The following is an 18,659-nucleotide window of genomic DNA, read 5'->3' on the forward strand; positions in this document are numbered from 1 at the left end:
CATTGAGCTTTGTTTTTGTTGTTGTTGTGTTTTTTTTGGGGGGGGGTGGGGGAGGTGGGCACTCTAACTCTGGTGTATTAGATTTGTGTGTCTCATTTAAAAGGCATTCTCTCATATGAGTAATGGTGATGTTCTGTAACAATGGTTCTGTAACAATATGGTTCTTGGATAGTCCTTGTGAGAATCAGTGAAAGCTCCATATTATTACAATGTATGTGTGCTGTGATAATGAATCTTGCAGCATTTTTCCATTGTATACCACAGAATTAAAGGAACCCACATGCTCATTTATATTTCTTATACTGTCTAAGATTTTTTTTTTCATCAGACATCTAGGAATGCATGCATGATTGCTATGTATGTCCCCAAGTCTGTGCAATTTCTTGCACAAAAGCCAAAAGAAAGTAAAAGGCAAATGGCAGTGACAGTGTGAATTCCACTCGATTCTAATGTTGTCCTGAATGTATAAAACATGAAATCATGTGAGTAAATTGGAAGTACTAGTTTTATGGAAACTGAACATGAAATAAGACAATGTTGTGATTACAAAGTTCCACATTTTACAAATATTGATGTTTGTTATCAACCACACACTTGTATTCATACAAGATATAGAGGATGATATAGAGGATGATATTTTTTCTTCAAATCTCATACTCGCTCATAATTCTCGACTAGATTTCCTTTAAAAAAAAATAGAATAGCCATAATGAAAGTTTTTGTGAATTTAACCAATGGGAAAGTTGTAAGCTAGTTTCATCATTGTCTTTAAATGTAATGTAATTGTAACCAAATATCAGAGTTTTAAGAAACTTGTGAAACTTTGAAATGCTGTACAACTTTCTTGTTTGATATCAGGTTGTATTGACACTTCTGTCATTCTACTTGGATAATTTATTCTCCAAGTACCATAAAGCTTCAACACAGAGTGGAATGCTTTTAAAAGATTTCATTTCTGCAGCAAGAATAGGGAGCTTTAGATTTTAACGTGCGGACGTTTGAGACGACGAGTGCGCTGGACGTTCTCCTCTTCCTTGCGTCGTGCTGAAAAGTAGCTTTAGATTACGCTTGGACGCAACGTATCAAAAATATAATCGCGCCCCCATATGATCGGTGCATGAAGTAGCTCTTTATGTTGCAAACTGTGCAGACGTAAAAATAGCCCAGTACGCGTAGTGAAAAACTCAGGCGACGCAAGCTAGAAATAGATCAACTTGACGCGCGCTTCTGCGCACGCTCAGAACATGTTTTTTTCCTTTGAACGTCCGTGCATCTAAAATCTAAAGCTCCCTATTAGCTGCTTGGAGACAGTGCTACAACTTCTTCACAACATCTCCCTCTCATGTTCTCCTCCATCCCACCCCACCCCACCCCACCCCCTCAGATCCGTGTCACAAAGGAGCACTGGGATGCGCTGCTGGAGTTATACCGGGAGCTGCAGAAGGCAGAGCATCTGGATGCGGCCTACATCTTCCTCAAGATGCGTCGGAACCAGATCTTCCACTTTGTGGTTCACACAAAGCCAGTACGTTGGTCTCTCATTTGTGCGAGCCATTGAGGAGTGAGGATGGTTGGTTTTTCAACTCTTTATGTGCCACGTTTGGATGCCTGATTCAGTTGACGGTGTGCCAAGTTTGCATATTTTGCTCAAACACGCAAACCTGAACCAATCGATAAATCGCCAAATGCCGTAGTACAATTGAAGCTTCATTCATGATTCCATTCCTCTCACATGTAGCTTATATTGTGGGATGATTGAATATCAATTTATGTTCCCTATTGGATGTGCAAATAAATTCTAGGTTTCTGTCTCTGTTTTGTGTGTACATGTAAAAATCATGCCTTGACAATAATGCATCTACTGGTCATTTGAAAGAAAAACAACAGATTATTGTCCTGAAAATTTATATTGTAGAAAAAGCTTGTCATTTGCTCTACAACTTTGCTCATTACATATCCGGTGTATCAAAATCTGTAAAGTTACATGGATTTGAAAAATGAAATGTTTTCTTAAAGCATGTCTACCTTACCATCTCAGAATAATGTGGCACATGTAAGGTTTTCACCGTGGCACATTTAAAGAGTTAAGAGAGGGATGTGTAGGACCTTCCTCCAACACAGGAAAAAGACAAAAAAGAAGTGTAATCAGCTGACAAGCAATAAAAAAGTCACTTCCTGGTTTCTTCGGCTGACAAGCACAAAAATTAGATAAATAAATAAAGGCTCAATGCAATTTTCTGGTGAACAAACTTAAAGGGGGGCACACACGCCATTTTCCCTTTTTTTGTTTCCTTTATTTTAACAAAAATTAAAGGGGGGCCCCCGGATCTGCCACTGATCCAGGCCCCATCACATGAAAAGATGTCTTTTTCTTCTGTCATATGAGGCTATACAAAGGGGAGATAATAGGATTATATCCAAGCTGCCGATACAGTCCAGGGCTGCATCACTTGGTTTAGCAAGTTCTGTATCAAAGCTCTCATGGAAACTTCCAAAGGTGGCAGTCCTCTGTGATGTGATGCAGGATATGGTCAGGATGGCCGCCGTCAACTCTTGCTTCAGTGGCATGGCGATGATGATGATGATGATTATGATGATGATGATTATGATTACGATGTGGTGTGTGGTGTGGTGTGGTGTGGTGTGGTGTGATGTGATGTGATGTGATGTGATGTGATGTGATGTGATGTGATGTGATGGTGATGTGGTGTGGTGTGGTGTGGTGTGGTGTGGTGTGGTGTGGTGTGGTGTGGTGTGGTGTGGTGTGGTGTGGTGTGGTGTGATGTGATGTGATGTGATGTGATGTGATGTGATGTGATGTGATGTGATGTGATGTGATGTGATGTGATGTGATGTGATGTGATGTGATGTGATGTGATGTGATGTGATGTGATGTGATGTGATGTGATGTGATGTGATGTGATGTGATGTGATGTGATGTGATGTGATGTGATGTGATGTGATGTGATGTGATGTGATGTGATATGATATAAATATACTGGTGGTGGTGGTGGTGATGGTGATGATGATGATGGAAATGATTATGAAGGGCTGAGATTTCAGAAGCACTTGAATACCTTTACATTTCCGCCTATTGATTTCTACAGCAGAATTGAGTGTAATTAACATGATGTAGTGAATAACCAAACAAGCACACACAAAAAAATAGAAACCGTCATTGGTATGCACATATTGTATCTCAGGCTTAGATAAAAAGCCATATAGTGCCAGTGAATTTATTTCCCATGTATCTAGATTTTGCCTGTGAATGACTGCATATTTTTTGTTTCTTTGGTCTTTGATTGTTGAATATATGAATATAAACTCTCATTTCTCTCTTTCCATCTATTTATCTGTCTTCTTTCTCTCTCTGAAAGATGTTGTACACTCGCACCTATAGAGACGATGCATATGACAAGTGGAAATCAGGAAAGGAAATTCTGACTGCAACTTTTCACGATGACCTTCTTGAGGTAAGTGCATTCTATAGCCCGTTTTACACTTGTGTTTCTTAACCCCGGACTTTCTCTGACCCAGGACTATCGTTAGTCCCGTACCAATTTTTTCAGCTTTTTACACTCGCCAATTAGTCCCGTACTATCTCTTGTCCGGGGCTAAGGAGAAAACTGACCTTTTTACACTCGTATTTCTTAGCCCCGGACTTTCCAAACCACATGAATATTCATGATTACGCTGTGTACTGTACACGTACACGCACGCACTGGCAGCACTTGATTACCTCGTTTCTGATTGGTCAGTGAGGGTCGGACTTCGTCTCCATCCCTAGCCCAGGATTATTTTTTCGTTCTGTTTACACTCACTTGCTTGGCACCACAATTGAGGTGCTAACCCTGCTATTTTGCAGGGCCAGATAGTACGGGATTATCGATGGGGCTAGCCCACTTTGGCAAAAATGAGTGTAAACAGAAAGTGGGCTAAGGATAGTCCCGTACCAACGATGGGGCTAAGGGCCCCCCCCCCCTTAGCCCCACCGTTGCTATGGGACTAAGCAAAAATTTACAAGTGTAAAAAGCCCTTAAAGCATTCCATTTCATAATTCACCACAGATAAATGGTCAGAAGATAACGTATTGTGGTCTGTTGAACACGGCCTGGGAGCTTACCGTATTTGCTGCACTGTTGTTTTGAAGGATTACATTTATGGCCACGTGATACTCCTAAGAATATGTTTACAATTTCCGGACTTCCGTCTGGTGTAGAATAGAGGGAAAAAAAGCATGTTATAAAAACACAGACATATCCTGTTCTTTCAGTAAAAACACAAATCTGTGCCCGATGAAAAACTGCAGGTTCATTCAGTTGATAATAAATCATGGATCAAGCCATTATGCTAGAAACACTCATTCTTTCAGTGCTCATTCTTTGGGTAGACATTCTTTCTGTTATGTATGTGCAATGTAAAAAATATATATATATTCCAGGAATGCTTGTGGAAAAGAATGTAGCTTCTCTTTTCACATAACAAGTGAGTTTGGATATCAAAGTGTTCATGACCAAAAGATATCTAGTTTAACTGTAAACTTTTTCTTTCTTTCAAAAATCATGTTTTTGTGGATTGTAGGGAGACCTGAAAAAAAAAAAGATCTTTGCAGATTTTGATACTGACTCTTCAAAGTTAGGAAAGATTGCCCATCAAAAGTACAGATACTTTGTTTCAATGACATGAGCCAGATTTCATCAGGTCATACCTTGAGCTCTAGTTTGACATCAAAATGATGGTGAATACACCCTTACTCTGTACAATTATTATACACAATATGCTTTTAAAATGTTTTTGGGACACAATGCGGCTAATGTATGAACAGTGTCCCATTAGCCCTAGTGCACATAAGATCTTTGACATAGTGAATAACTTTATTTGCTACACTAGTTGCCATAATTTGATGAAAGGCATATAAATACAATGGCATGAAGAAGCAGTGATTAACCTATTGAGGACGGAGTGATTTTTCGTTAACACATATTTCCTATAGACACCTGCCCAAGTATTCTTGGGACTCGTCTTCAACGAGTTAAAAGTTCATCATAGAAACTTCTCAGCAGCACCTGGTCAAAGTGACATCAGGGGGAAGGTTTTCATTTTCAGGGAATTTTCAGGGAATTCCTGAAAACCATCAAATTTTGTTTATTCTGTATGTCATCAGTCATTAGCTATCACAAGATTGATTTTTATTGTAACATTTAAAAATGACACTGCTGTTTTTGTGGTTTTTGGAAATTGAATGCAGCGCATTCACTGAATGGTTGTAATGTCATGAATTCTATCCTAATGCAGCTGTAAAGTTTATAACTATTCTGTCTGTTTGATTGTGATTGATTATTAGCAGGTTGTGGTGCGAACATGTTAAAAATCTCTCACTCCAAAAGAGTACAAGTGCTCCTGTGCAAACAGTGTTCCTGGAAATGTTTGAAATCATGAAACCGTCTAAGCACAAGAAATCCTGCATGCTCCCCGCATAATTTAAAGTCTTGATTGCTTAACTCAGTGTGATGGCCTGGAATGGGAAGGCATGTTCACAGCTAAACGGCAAACTTTGAATCATCCTGCTAGTTTACTCAATTCGATAACTTGGAATTAGAAGGCACATTTACAGCACACTAGCTCTCATAAATATGTTTTACATCTCTTTAAAGTCTCGTGTGGCTGTTTCTGGTGACGGCTCCCACTGGCATTAAAAACACTTCCCCTCCTAAAGCTTGGTTTAAGGCCCCAGTAAAATTCATTTCTGGAAATGCAAGTAGTTGGGAGCTAATCAGCGCCAAATGCCCTCGTCATTTTATAAAGATTGGCCAAGATGATCAAGAATGTGACGCCTTAAAGAGGAGTTCGCCCACATCTGACATTTTACTCATCTCGTCTTGCTGTCTGCCAGAACTGAAACATTTACAGATGCTCTCAATATATGTTATGTGCACATTGACTCTTCCGCTGGGGTGTTTCCATGGAAACCAAGCATCACAGCAACACTTAGATGCCACATGGGTTTTCAATGTGAAAAGTTCACATTGAAGAAGCGATATCAGTGCAGTTTCTCTCTGTTTGAGAATGGGCTGCATACCACGCGGAGATCATCTGAGCAGATTTCATATGATTCTTCAGTTGACTCACATCACCACTAATCTTAAAATGTGACATAGGTAATTACATACAAAATGTAACTTCGTTAGTTTTTTTTTCTCTCTCCCTCTCTCTTAAATTTCCATATGGAAAACTTTACAATAGGGACAGCTTTGCTCAATAAGGGTAAGAGATACTTTAGTATCCTATTTTATGTCCCAGCCACAAATATAAATACCGGTAAGGATACCTGATCTGTAGTTTTTCTTTCCATTTTAAAGTTGTCTTTATTTTAATTCATATCAGCCATCATATTAACAATGTTTATTTAAAACAAATCATCAAAACGACTTTTATTAGCTTGATGATAGCATGAAGTTGTCCACTGAAAACATGTGTGATCATACGAAAAGAGTCTTGTGAGGTTTTGACCCTTTCTTGAGGTCAGAGATCAAGGTCTAGGCGTGAAATTTTGCAATTACCTGTACTCACAAGGACTCAAGGAACATGTAATGAGATGTAACAGCTTGTATTAAAGAGGATTTATTACAATATCAAGAACAATTCCCTGGTCTAACCTCATGACTGATCTGGCTTCAGTCAAAGAATGAAGGACAGGGCATCATGGGAAATTAGACAATTCACACTGTAACAAATACAGTGCACTCCCGTTATAACGAACACGGTTATAACGAAGTAAAAATTCAAGCCGCAAAATTATCTGCTCTTTGTTCTTCGTTTATTTGTTCAGTTATTTCGGAAATTCCGATATAACAAAAAAAAAAAACTGCCGGTCCTGAGGGCTTCGTTATAATGGGAGTCCACTGTATGCAACACATGAAGTTTCACCAATATTGGGACCTAGGAAAAAAAAAGACACCTAATAGAGCAATTTTGTAATGACAGGATTGTGTTTTTGTTTTTTAATCTTTAAAACATCAAGCCATCATGATGAAAAATTATTTGATAAAATATGAAATCAAATTAGGAGAAAATATTCATTTATCACCTAACAGTCAGTTGTCCAGGTGTAAATTTGAATTTCTGATTTGTTTTTCTTTTTGCAAACTCAAGAAATACAATTCATAAATTTTAACAAAAATTACTTAAACAGATAAAAATACAGTTTCCTGAAGGTTACTGCTGATTTTCAAGCAGATATGTTGTCTTTGATAGTATGTACATAGTCCACCTGATTGGTCGAAATTGCATCCAAACTGTACAAAATAGATTGCATATTTACATCAGTACATTTGGTTTACATTAGGAGCAGCAGGGTGATATCAGTGCACTCATCATGAAATCATTTATACCCTTATCATCACTCTTTCGAAAATTCCTGGGTACAAGTTTCCAGCAAAGAATATTATTAAAGAAAAAGAAGAAAATAACACTTTCTCATCATTGAAGTGGCAGCATATGTCTAAAACATGATGTTAATCAGCCCTTTCAAGTAAGATTAACGAAAACATTGCAATCAATAGTTGTCTTCTTCCTGTCATTTTTCCTTTTTATTAGTGAAAAAATGAGCAAAGAAAATGAGATTTCATTTTTCCTTTTTACATGATGTCCAAGAGCAACATCATTGTGAATGCTTGGGACTGAGTGACAAGTTCACTTGACTCATTTCATTGGCAGAGTGTAAAACATAGCCTCTACTGTTTTGCTGACTGTAGTCCCAGTGAGGACACAATTCTTTAGCAAATAAATTTCTACTGGATTTCTTTGTTTTAAGTTCAGGGCTCTTGCATTGCATTCTTGTAGAGTGTGACAGAAAGTAAATATTCACATGGTAAATTACTATATAATGTATTTAATACGCTGACCTCCCTTCCTGTCTAATACTGTAAATTAGGGTTGGGGATGACTTGTCTCAAAAGTTGGAAAGAAAAAGCAGTTCCTGTAGATGTGTGTAGTGAAATTATCGAGAAAAATAAGAAACTCATATTGAAACAAGAGCTGGGAATGGCCAAAATTCAGATTCTTTCTTCCAAATTCAAAATGGTTGGGAGGTATGGATAATGTGGAACCATTTAAAACTCATGACTGCACAATACTGTAAACCTTGCCTTAAGCCCTCCACACACTATGACTCATGACTATACAACTGACAGACTTTGGATCTGAAATAAATCACAATAGGCTTAGAATAAACACTCTTGTTTATATCAGATCTATAGTCTCTCAGTCTTAATAGTCGTGAGTCATATATTGTGTGGCGGGCTTAAGTCAAATCCAAAGAGACTAGAGAAAATCCTGTGACATTTTAATGTTATACAACTGTATGTTGACTTACACATTAGAATGAACACATGTTGATATCCATCTGGGGTAGACGTTTTCTTCAAGATGAGCTAGTTTTTCACCTTACGTGAGGTCAGCGTAGGTGAGGTGAGACTGTATGGACATTACTCCCAGGAGAAAAGACGTGCACAGTTGCTATGATACTTCTGCCCTTCTGCATGTACAGTCACTTTGGATTTAATGCCAGTGACAGATTGTTGTGTAGTTCAGTGGCTGAGTGGATTCCCATACTGCAAACAGCCCAACAATGCCGCACTTGTCCCATCATTGAAAATTGTACATGTTTTAAAACTAGAGAAGCACTCTGAGAGCACAGACCTCCGCCAAGCAGCTAATTTCCACCAATTATCTTGTTTTTCCATGGAGATCAGTGATGTCCACCCATACGTGTGCACGCTGAAAATCGCCCGAATTCCCAATATAGAAGCCTTTTGTTACGTCATCAACCCTCACCTGCGCGGCACGCCTCGCCCTAGCAGAAACTAGAGCAGGCACTTCAGTGCACGTATGAAAACCTAAAAAATATGCAGCTTGACCTCCCAAGTTTATTGACCCTACCTGCCAAAATATCGAAAATCCTTCATAAAATCCATATAAATTTCCGGATCACTACCAAAATTTAATCATCTGTTCCCCTGTGTCATTCACAACTTTTCCTGCAAGTTTCATTCAAATCCATTCTCAACTTTTTGAGTTATTTTGTACATGGACAAACAAACAAACGGTAATGAAAACATAATCTTCTCCCTTGGTGGAGGTAAAAAGAAACACAGCTTTTACACTTTTGTCATTCCAGGGCACTCCATGCAAAGACATGAACGACGTAACAATACAATAACCTGATGAGTCCCATAATCTCTTTGTATGTTTTCATCTCAAGGACCTAGTAGAAAAGACATAAGATGGTATTAAAGACTTTGATTCGTCCCAAATCTAGATCTTTGATGTAGTTTCTGTTCCTGATTTTCTAGTCACTGGAAACTGCATGGCAGCTAGTATATGTACAGACAGTCTGTCTGTTGTCAGGCACACATTTTTAGAAGATTGTTCCAGTATGTCCAATGTGCGTTCAGTCCTCCATTACTAACCAACCACTGAAAGTCGTCATTCGTGCCAATCCTCCGTACACTTCATTATTGCTGTGAAGTTGTAGCCACACGCGATCACCACGTTGCAGGTGTAAGAGCAAGCTGTTACTGATACCGTCATAGTAGTCATAGCCGGCGTCCTCATAGATTGCACTCACCATCTCACCATTCAGCATCAGTTTGATGTAGAGGTTGCGCGAATTCGACCACTTGTTGGCGTGCATGACGAAGTAGTACGTCCCATTGATGCTGCAGGTAAAGACGCTGCGCTCCTGGTCGAAGTCGTCGCCGATGTTCACGAACTGGTGGTCAAAGTGGAGTATCATGTCGTCATGGCTTGACGCTGTGATGATGTTGGTGTTACCGAATGAGAATGCTGACCAGCGACCGCTGGACCTCAGGTTGTGGGAGCGACGGCCACCATCGCCCGGCTCGCCCTTTGGACCCCGGTGCCCCCTCGGCCCGCGTAGTCCCTGGATTCCAGTACCTGGCTTGCCGGGAGTCCCTGGTATTCCATTTGGACCAGCTGGACCCACTGTACCCACTTTACCAGGTAGTCCAATCAATCCTGGCTCACCTTTGATCCCAATAGGTCCAGGAGGGCCCATTGGCCCATGATCTCCTTTCGGCCCTTGGACCCCAGGGGGACCATTGTTGCCATTGTTGCCATGGTTGCCTGGTGATACAAAGGAAAACCAGAAAACAATTCAATATCTTTTCTACTATTAAGGTCTGAAACACCTTTATTTAGTTTGCTCTGTTAGCCTGTAGTATGTGCACATAGACAATTGCATTAGACATGTCTGTTGAAAGCAGGTGGCCACTAAGACAGGTTTGACTTTTTTTCATTGAATGTATGATAATGATGATAGATCTTGGGTCCAATACACTTTGAGACTTCAAAGTTGAAAATGTCAGCAGTAGATCGCTGGGTCTTGAACTTGCCAGAGTTAAAAGCCATGTAATTGCTGTCTTTCCGCCGTGCCCTTACGCGCTACATTCAGCAGCCAACGGTGTTGACAGCCATCTGCGCCCCAGGAGAATCCACTCTTTTGTGATGCCTTAGCAGGTCTGATAACCCCGCAAGCCTTGGAAAAAATTTGGGCTTTCCTCTACACTCCCCCCTTTTCCCCAATTGAGGGTGTCCTGACTTTTCGTAAGAAGTAAAACGCAGCGCTGGGAGTTCTTTTAAGAGTGCGGATAGACAACGGAGTACCAGACGGGAATTGATTTGAATATGAAACCTGTCATAACAAGGGCGTGGTGATGGTCTGGCCTCATTTGTTTTGCCCAGAGAGTTTTTTTTTTTTTTTTATAGTTAGGATATGAAATATTTGATATGATAAAAGCATTTTGATTTTATTAATTCAGTTTTAGATGTTACACTTCTGTCCAAATGAACTTGTGCCATATACACATTCGTTTAAGTTACATTAAATGCATGGGGAAATGATTACCACTTTGATGAAAGTTTTCATGTTATGTCTTGGATCATCAAAGTATCTACATGATATCTGTATTACATGCCTCACCTGCATTTTTTTTTTAACATGAATTGAACCATCAGCTGAAATGTATTAACACATTGAAAACAAGTCCTGAGAATACTCGGGCAGATATATATGGGAAGTACATATTATAGCAAAATCAGTCTGTCCTCAACAGGTTTTAAAAAACAAAACAATCAGTATTGGCTCTTTTGCCAATCTGACTCTCTTTCTCTTGACATGATGCACACTTTCTACAAATGAATTAAGTTATACACAATGTCGTCACAGTATTTTGACTCCCACACACACTGATACAGCATGTTCCTCTCCCAAAATGTTTGTGGCAAGTTATTCAAAACTTTGAAGCAATATTGAAATCCCTTGCAGTGGTCTTTCAAATTGGCTACCTTTAGATATTTTTATACAGATGATGTTTTTTGAAAGCAACGGTGTAGAGATTATGTCGTCAGCATTCATTGAGATCTTATTTCTTTACACTGACACATTCTCATATTGGATGCTGTGATGAAACAGGTTGCACACATGAATTTTTCAAATTCATGAAATTCAGTGCTTATTTACGTAAATGTAGGGCAATTTGTCAATCAGTTGCTTAAAAACACCTCTCTACCGAAGAATTTCAGGAATTTGAATAATTACGCAGTACCCGCTGCATGCTATAAGGATTAGAACCAACACTTAATGTCGCGCGGAAGCTCGGTGGTCTAGTGGAGATGACGCCTGTCCGGAGATCAGGATGTCGTAGGTTTGAATCCTGCTTGAGTACGTACGCCCATGATTTTTTTTTATCATGGCTACTATAACACTGATCAATTCAGTGCTTATTTGCATCGATGAATGGCAATTAGTCAATCAGTTGCTCTCTGATTTTGCTCTATAAAAACACAAAATTTCCTGTATGACTATGTACTAATTAACCACTTTTTTTCTTAATTTTGTTTAATTTTGTTATTGTTATCAAAATGTATATGGCAGTGGAAATAACCTTTCACAAAGTTTCATGATTGTCAAGTTTTTACATCCTCCAGGACTCATAATCATTTTAGTCATATTCAGTAAAACTTTATGGTTTATGTTTATTCTATGAATAATTCATCACATGACCATAAAGGATAATTCAAAGCCCCACTGGGTGCATGTCACCAATAGCCTGACATTCAAACTGTCACAGTGGTAATTTTCTATATGCTTACTAGAATTCACTCAAATATTTGCTCATCTGCTGCATGCATTTGCCCAGTTTCATTCAAAATAACTCCCTCGGCGGGTTGATCTCTCCTTTAAGTACCTGCTTTAATCTTAATGCACCTTTTACATGTATGTCGTTGAAAGCTCATTAAAGGGATCGTACATTTTTGGTTGAGACCTAATTTCAGGTTTCTAACATTTTTTGGTGAGATAATGAGAAACCTCTTATGAAATATGAAAGAGCATGTAATTCTATGAGGAATTCAACGTTTATTTGATGAAAATTGGTTTTGAAATGGCTGAGATATCCAAAAAAGAGCGATTCTAATAAAGTGTAGGACCCACACTTTATTGCAATCGCTTTGTTTTACTTTGTTTTTGGATGTTTCAGTCATTCCAAACCCGATTTTCATCAAATAAACTTTGAATTCCTCTTAAAATGGTATGCTCTGTACTATATCATAAGTGTTTTCTTGGTATCTTGAAAAAAAGTTAAAAGCCCAATTCTCATCTCCACCAATACTGTACTATCCCTTTAAAGGTGAGACTGCAATGATCATATCTCACAGATGCTTCGAAGTGAGTCATTTTTCTTGAACGCATAACTCCAGCCCCTTCAATTTACACATACTTTTATCTCTGCGAGCAAGTTGTCATCTTGGCACCATGTGACAATTCTGATCCAACGTGCCCTCCGATTTGGCGGTGAATGGCACAGATACTTTCTCTGATTTTCCTCTCATCTCTTCAAAAAACAAAAAACAAAAAAATATGTAATGGGGGATTCACCTCAAAGATAAAGTTAAACTGAATTAATGAGAGAAAATTCATAGAGCGGGGATGGTTCAAGTTAAATTTTGGTGTGGATAAAGTTTGAACATCTTGAACATCTGTGAGTCTTCAATTGCAGTGTATGACGGGGTCCTCAGAAATTACAGTCTTCATCTTTTGACGATGCTGTTGCTGGAGTACATTTCCTTGTTTACATTTGCCTATCATAGTATGAGATATAGAAATACCAAATATATTTTTCTTTCATTTTTATGTATTGGAATCACCTATTAGATGACATCAAGAAATAATGTCTACGAGGATGCAAGATAGCACGGTAACCTTCATGTGTCCTCTGTAGAATCTTGATGATATTAGTGGTTTTCCACTCACAAATTAGATAGAGAAGAAATATCCTGCTTTTAGAATTATCAGACACGTGACCCTGGTGATCATTTTGTGTTGGCTGCCATATAGGCTTGAAGCAAAATGCAAGATTCGAAAGGTCATACGTTTTGGAATTGATTGCCCAATTATTGTCGAAATTTCTATCATTTGCGCCGACTTTGTTAGTATTGCTGACTTTAATTGAGGTTGCTAGAAACATACTTGTGCTCTTAAAGCCCAGTCACACAGCGCTTTACGGCTTAATCATGGCCAAAACACGTCAAAAAGTGGTCTCCCGTGAAGCAGATGATGTTGTTCGCGTTGATGTCGAGTTAAAGATGAGCTACGGTCGATTTATAGACGTGGCAGGATTAGGGGAAAAATCGGAACGGCGTCAGACACGGTAAAAAGTTTTGAACTGCTCAAAATTTTATTCCGCGGACAACCACGGGCGGCACACGTGTTAAAGACGTGCAACACACATGAAACACATGTGATAATCCGTGTTCCGGCAGTGATTAAAACTTGGGGAGACGCGGTAAGACGCGTAAGTTTAGCGGTCTGTCATGGGCAGAGCACGGTCATCTGACGCGTGTTACGCGTTGGTATCACGGGAAATAACGTGTGTTTAGCGACTTATCGCTGACAAATGGATTTTTACATACACATGGCTGGACGTGGTTATAGCCGTGCTTAGGCAGTGCTTCAGCATTGGAACAGCCGCCAACGGCCATACCCCTTACAAAGCACGACCAAACCAAAATTGACCCAAAAATTACCACTTACAACCACGTCCACGAGATTTTCATAACTTTTTAGACGTGATTTAGACGTGGAGTGCTGTGTGACCGGGGCTTTACCTTGAGCAATGTGCATTATGTTCAGTAGGCAAGTAAAATGAATGGGTATCTGATTTTTTTTCCGCTTGCCTAAATGCACATTGGGGCAAGCTGAAAAATGTTTATGTATTTGTCATGTTTGTTGTTGCTATACCATAAACATTACCTTTGAATTTCAGCAGGTTTTTTTTTTTTCACGGAAATTGAAGAAGTGTTAAAACCACCTTGCTTTTATGTCACTTTTTAACAGTAATGTGCTTAATAGGAACAGGTGCCAAGTGTCAGTTTTCATTAAGATTTGATGAATTTTAATGGGGCACTTGATGATCACAAATTTACACTTCCTGAAGTTCAAATTTATTATTAGGCTTCACCACATGATTTTTGTGATTGTTTGTTTGTTTTCTTCTGAAACCAGGCAACAAACTGTTATCAGATCATCTGATATGAATGAATTCAACACGCTAAATGTGTACTGAGTTTCCATGTGACAGCGCACTTAAACATGATTTTCCAAAACATATTTTTCAGCATTTAGTTAATCCCTCCCAAACCCCCCCCAAAAAACAAACAAACAAAAACAAAAACAAACAAACAGGCAAACAAACAAGCAAACAAACAAACTTTATCTCAACACGAGTTTGGCAGCCTAGACTAGGTGTGATGATGGCACAGTCCGTCACTCAAAGCCATCTGTTATACAAAAAGAGATTTAACCAAATCTCTTTTCAATTGACTGCTAGTTTTTCACATCAAGACAAGGTAAGCCAGCAGATACATCACTGTGCAAACAGTTTACAATTCGTCGGGTGACCGTGCATTGGCCGTTAACGCAATACAAATTGTATTGCATTAACGGCCAATGCACGGGCACCCGACGAATTATAACCCCATGTCACATGATTATATGAATACTCTATGGCCTGAAGTCACAGAAGAAGTTGCCCATGGATATGCAAATTTTGTCTGTTGATCCGGGATATTCATACAAATTTTGTCTGTTAAGGCCCCTATCTCACTAGGAAGGCGACCATCACGACCATGGCGATCTGTGACGATTTAACAAATCATGGCGCGATCGCCGTCCGTCTCCATTTTTGCCCTCCAAGGCGATTACACTACGATTTCTCCACGCTCAACCTGCGCTGTAGGCAATAGCGCCACGATGATAATACGACTCTGCCATGTTGTTGCCGCGTTTCCAGGCTGACAAGATGCGCTGCTTCTGCGATTGAACCGACTGTGTTGCGATATTCATATGCTTATCAAGACCTCGCTACAACAGTGATACGATCGGAGCGACAGTGGTATGTTTGCGCCGGGCTCATGCTACGATCTCAAGCGATCGGGGTATAAAATAGGTTTCATGATTGAATTTCTCCAGGCAGATGTCAGTGTCAAACCAACATGGATATGCAGAATACGGTTTTGCCCTCACATCTTAACACTCTAGAACACACTAGTTAGAACCTGATGTGAAATTGCACTATTAGTTAAGTCATCCATTCAATTAAAAGGGTGAGATGTGTATATATAATATTAAAGTACAGGCTTACGAGCAAACTACAAATTGCATCCTGCAATGGGACAATTTTATGAATATATATTTGAAAAGATTACAACTTAATTTACTTTCATTGACTTGCAATGGTATATGACAAACAAACAATTTAATAAACAGAGTAGATTCGTACTGAGTGTATGTGGAAAATGAATTTTATACGTTTTTCTCCATGTCCTCCTTCCTGGTTTGTGCATCATTTTCTGTCGTTCATGGTTGGTTTGTGTTACGTAGTACTGTACAAGTGGTAATTTTCATGGGCGATGGGAGCCACTTTCGATGCGCTTGAGTTACGCCTAACGCGTTGCCACCCGCCAGAGTTACGAATGTGGCGCTTTTAATGCGCTCGTGAGGCGATTGTGATACGCTTTAAAACCACGGCGACCTCGCTACGGAAGTTTTGGACATGTTCAAAACTTCCGTAGCGAGGTCGCCGACCATGGCGATGGTGGCGACCCTCCGTGCTTCTGAACCGCTTAAGATACGATACGATGGAGAAGATTTAAAGCGATCAAGCCATGATCTGCTGCACTTTGTTGATTTTTAATGATCGTAGCAAAATCGCCGTCTAGTGAGATGGGGGTATAACCCATTCCTCCTGCAATTCTCCAGGAGCCTTCAATTCTCCCGAATGAGATTCTTTTTGCCCGTCGACAAAAAATGGACAGGTTGGTATCCACCTGTGCGAAAGCAGTCAAGCGGTACATGTATCCCCTTTCCATGGTCAACTACGTGTACATGTGCCATCGAACAATGTAAAATATTGATCAGGCACGAGGCATGAATTGAACGTGCGCTGATGTGCTCACAAGCTCTTTTGTTTTACACAAAGTAATCACCTGAATGGGGTCAGCGAAAGCGAATATCTACTGAGCTCAGCCTTGATTGCTATGTACATCTTCATACGAGTTTTACAGCAAAACAAGACCAGCCTCAATTGGGGGGCTGAGCCCCACAATTTTGTCGGTTTACACTGCCGGGTTCGGCCGCGCTTTTAATTCAAACCTTTCAATATTTTGTCATAGTGGCGCTCTGCTTGTAATCAAACGCAATTTGGTATAGTCTGGTTTTCAGACCCTTTGCCAACTGGATTCCGTGGCGACGAAGTCGCCGTTTGGGCAAAGGCCTTTACCGAAGGAAAATTCCTTTGCAGGGCGAAACCACCTTAAACTATACTAGTTTTGACGATGAGGGGGTTAATATCCTGAATAGCTAAATAGTACGGGCAGAGGGTCTGGAAGGCAGACTAAAATTTGCCGCGCATTTGGCCCAGTTTGCGTTTACACTGAGAAAGGCTGGGCTCGGCCGCGGTCTCCACCACGGCCGAGACCACCTCCAGAGCGTGGCCAAATGCGCAGCCAATTTTGGCCCCGCATTTGGCCTTTTGTGCGTTTACACTGAAATGAAGGCGGGCTCGGCCACGACCGAGCCGCGTCCCAGCCCCGCACTGTAAACGGGGTCTAGGGACTATATTTGAATTACATAAGGTGTATGTGAGTTTGGGGATGTGATTCCAAAAGCAGACCGAATGAGGCTTACCTGGTATTCCAGCTGGTCCTTGCACCCCGGGATACCCCGGGTTCCCTGGGGGCCCAGGCAGTCCCCTCTCACAGCAGGGCCGACAGACCTCTGGCTCTTCCTGTCTCGGAGGCTGGGGCTTGGTGGGCTTGATGACGTCCTGCCCACCAGCACCAGCAGGGGCCCTCATGAGGATAAGGGCCAGGGAAAGGCCCAGGAGGAGGTGCCCCACTGGTACAAACCATGTTGTCATGGTGACCACAAGTTAAACTGCAGGAGTAGAGTAGAACATGAGAAAACTTAGTGCTACATTTGTACTTGCAGAGTAATATTTGTGGAATATTTGTGGTGTGAAACTTTTGTGCATTGGAGCTGACAGCTTTTTCGCAGCATGGAACTTTCAAGAATTGCCACCGGCATTCAGTGCATTGTATAGACAAGTCCATTTTGTGTGCATTTTACTTTTGAGAATCTTGGCCCCTTACAAAATTCACAAAAGTTTAATGCATGCAAGCATTTCTGGATTTCATGATTCTTTTAGAAAGGTTGGCTGTTTCTTCTCTTGGAGAGGAAACTGCCCGAATAAAATCAGTGGAAATTGAAGTGACAATGTCAACACAGTCTCACGAATACGATATTCAAACAAGTTTTGGACGAGAAAATATCCTAAATTTCGATATCATGCAATCCTCTAAACGTGGTACCACACATTACCTTACCTTGAAGGAATCAAAACATCAAATCAATGAATTTATTGTTTGATCCATTTTCATTAAAAAAATGGGTTTTTTTGTTCAACATTGCTCCTTTTTATTGTTATTATTTGAGCATGGAATAGATTTCTTTGCTCTTTGCTTCACACTAATAAGAAGCAAGCACTCTAATTTGATTGTTCTTAAATGATACAAGCACAGCATATGACCACATGGAAAACTAGAGAAGCACTCTGAGAACGCAGACCTCCGCCACGCAGCTAATTTCCACTAATGATCCTGTTCTTGCATAGAGATCAGTGATTTCCACCCAGATTATGCATGCTGGAAATCACCAGATTTCCCAATATAGAAGCCCTTTGTTACGTCATCAGCTTCCAGCCACGCGGCGCGCTCGCCTCACCCTAGCAGAAACTAGAGCACGCACCTAAATAGTGGGCATATGAAAACCTAAAAAATGCGCAGCTTGAACTCCGAAGTTAATGAAATTTGTTGGCCCTTCCTGCCAAAATATCAAAATCCGTCATAAAATGCATAAAAATTCCCAGATCACTACCAAAATTTAATTATCTGTTCCTTGCGTCATTTCCAAACTTTCCTGCAAGTTTCATCTAAATCCGTTCACGACTTTTTGAGTTATTTTGCACACGGACAAACAAACCAACGGTGATGAAAACATAACCTCCTCCCTTGGCGGATGT

General features: G+C 40.1%; 2 protein-coding genes across 2 annotated transcripts in view; one reads left to right on the plus strand and one right to left on the minus strand.

Moving 5' to 3' along the window:
• The window catches only part of LOC139727643 (snRNA-activating protein complex subunit 1-like), a 60,772-nt gene that overhangs the window by 18,245 nt on the left and 23,868 nt on the right, over positions 1-18,659 (plus strand). The window contains exons 5-6 of the mRNA XM_071638622.1: positions 1,385-1,525; positions 3,378-3,473. Of these exons, the coding sequence (XP_071494723.1) occupies positions 1,385-1,525; positions 3,378-3,473 (237 nt within the window). The remainder of the gene's footprint in view (positions 1-1,384; positions 1,526-3,377; positions 3,474-18,659) is intronic.
• Positions 9,111-17,498, minus strand: LOC139727638 (uncharacterized). Its single transcript, XM_071638619.1, has 2 exons — positions 17,267-17,498; positions 9,111-10,146 (listed from the first exon to the last, which is right to left on the minus strand). Exons 1-2 carry the CDS (start codon positions 17,496-17,498, stop codon positions 9,452-9,454), a joined length of 927 nt encoding a protein of 308 aa, XP_071494720.1. The 3' UTR covers positions 9,111-9,451.

The sequence above is a fragment of the Diadema antillarum genome, unplaced genomic scaffold (assembly GCF_040938485.1).
Source record: "Diadema antillarum isolate AM-2024a unplaced genomic scaffold, OU_Dant_1.0 seq00000138_RagTag, whole genome shotgun sequence".
In the NCBI taxonomy this organism is placed as follows: domain Eukaryota; kingdom Metazoa; phylum Echinodermata; class Echinoidea; order Diadematoida; family Diadematidae; genus Diadema; species Diadema antillarum.

Excerpts from the sequence above, each read along its gene's own strand:
- LOC139727638 (XM_071638619.1), bottom strand. The coding sequence starts at position 17,498 with ATGACAACATGGTTTGTACCAGTGGGGCACCTCCTCCTGGGCCTTTCC. Across the intron at positions 10,147-17,266 it reads AGGACCAGCTGGAATACCAG|GCAACCATGGCAACAATGGC; the intron begins GTAAGCCTCATT and ends TTGTATCACCAG.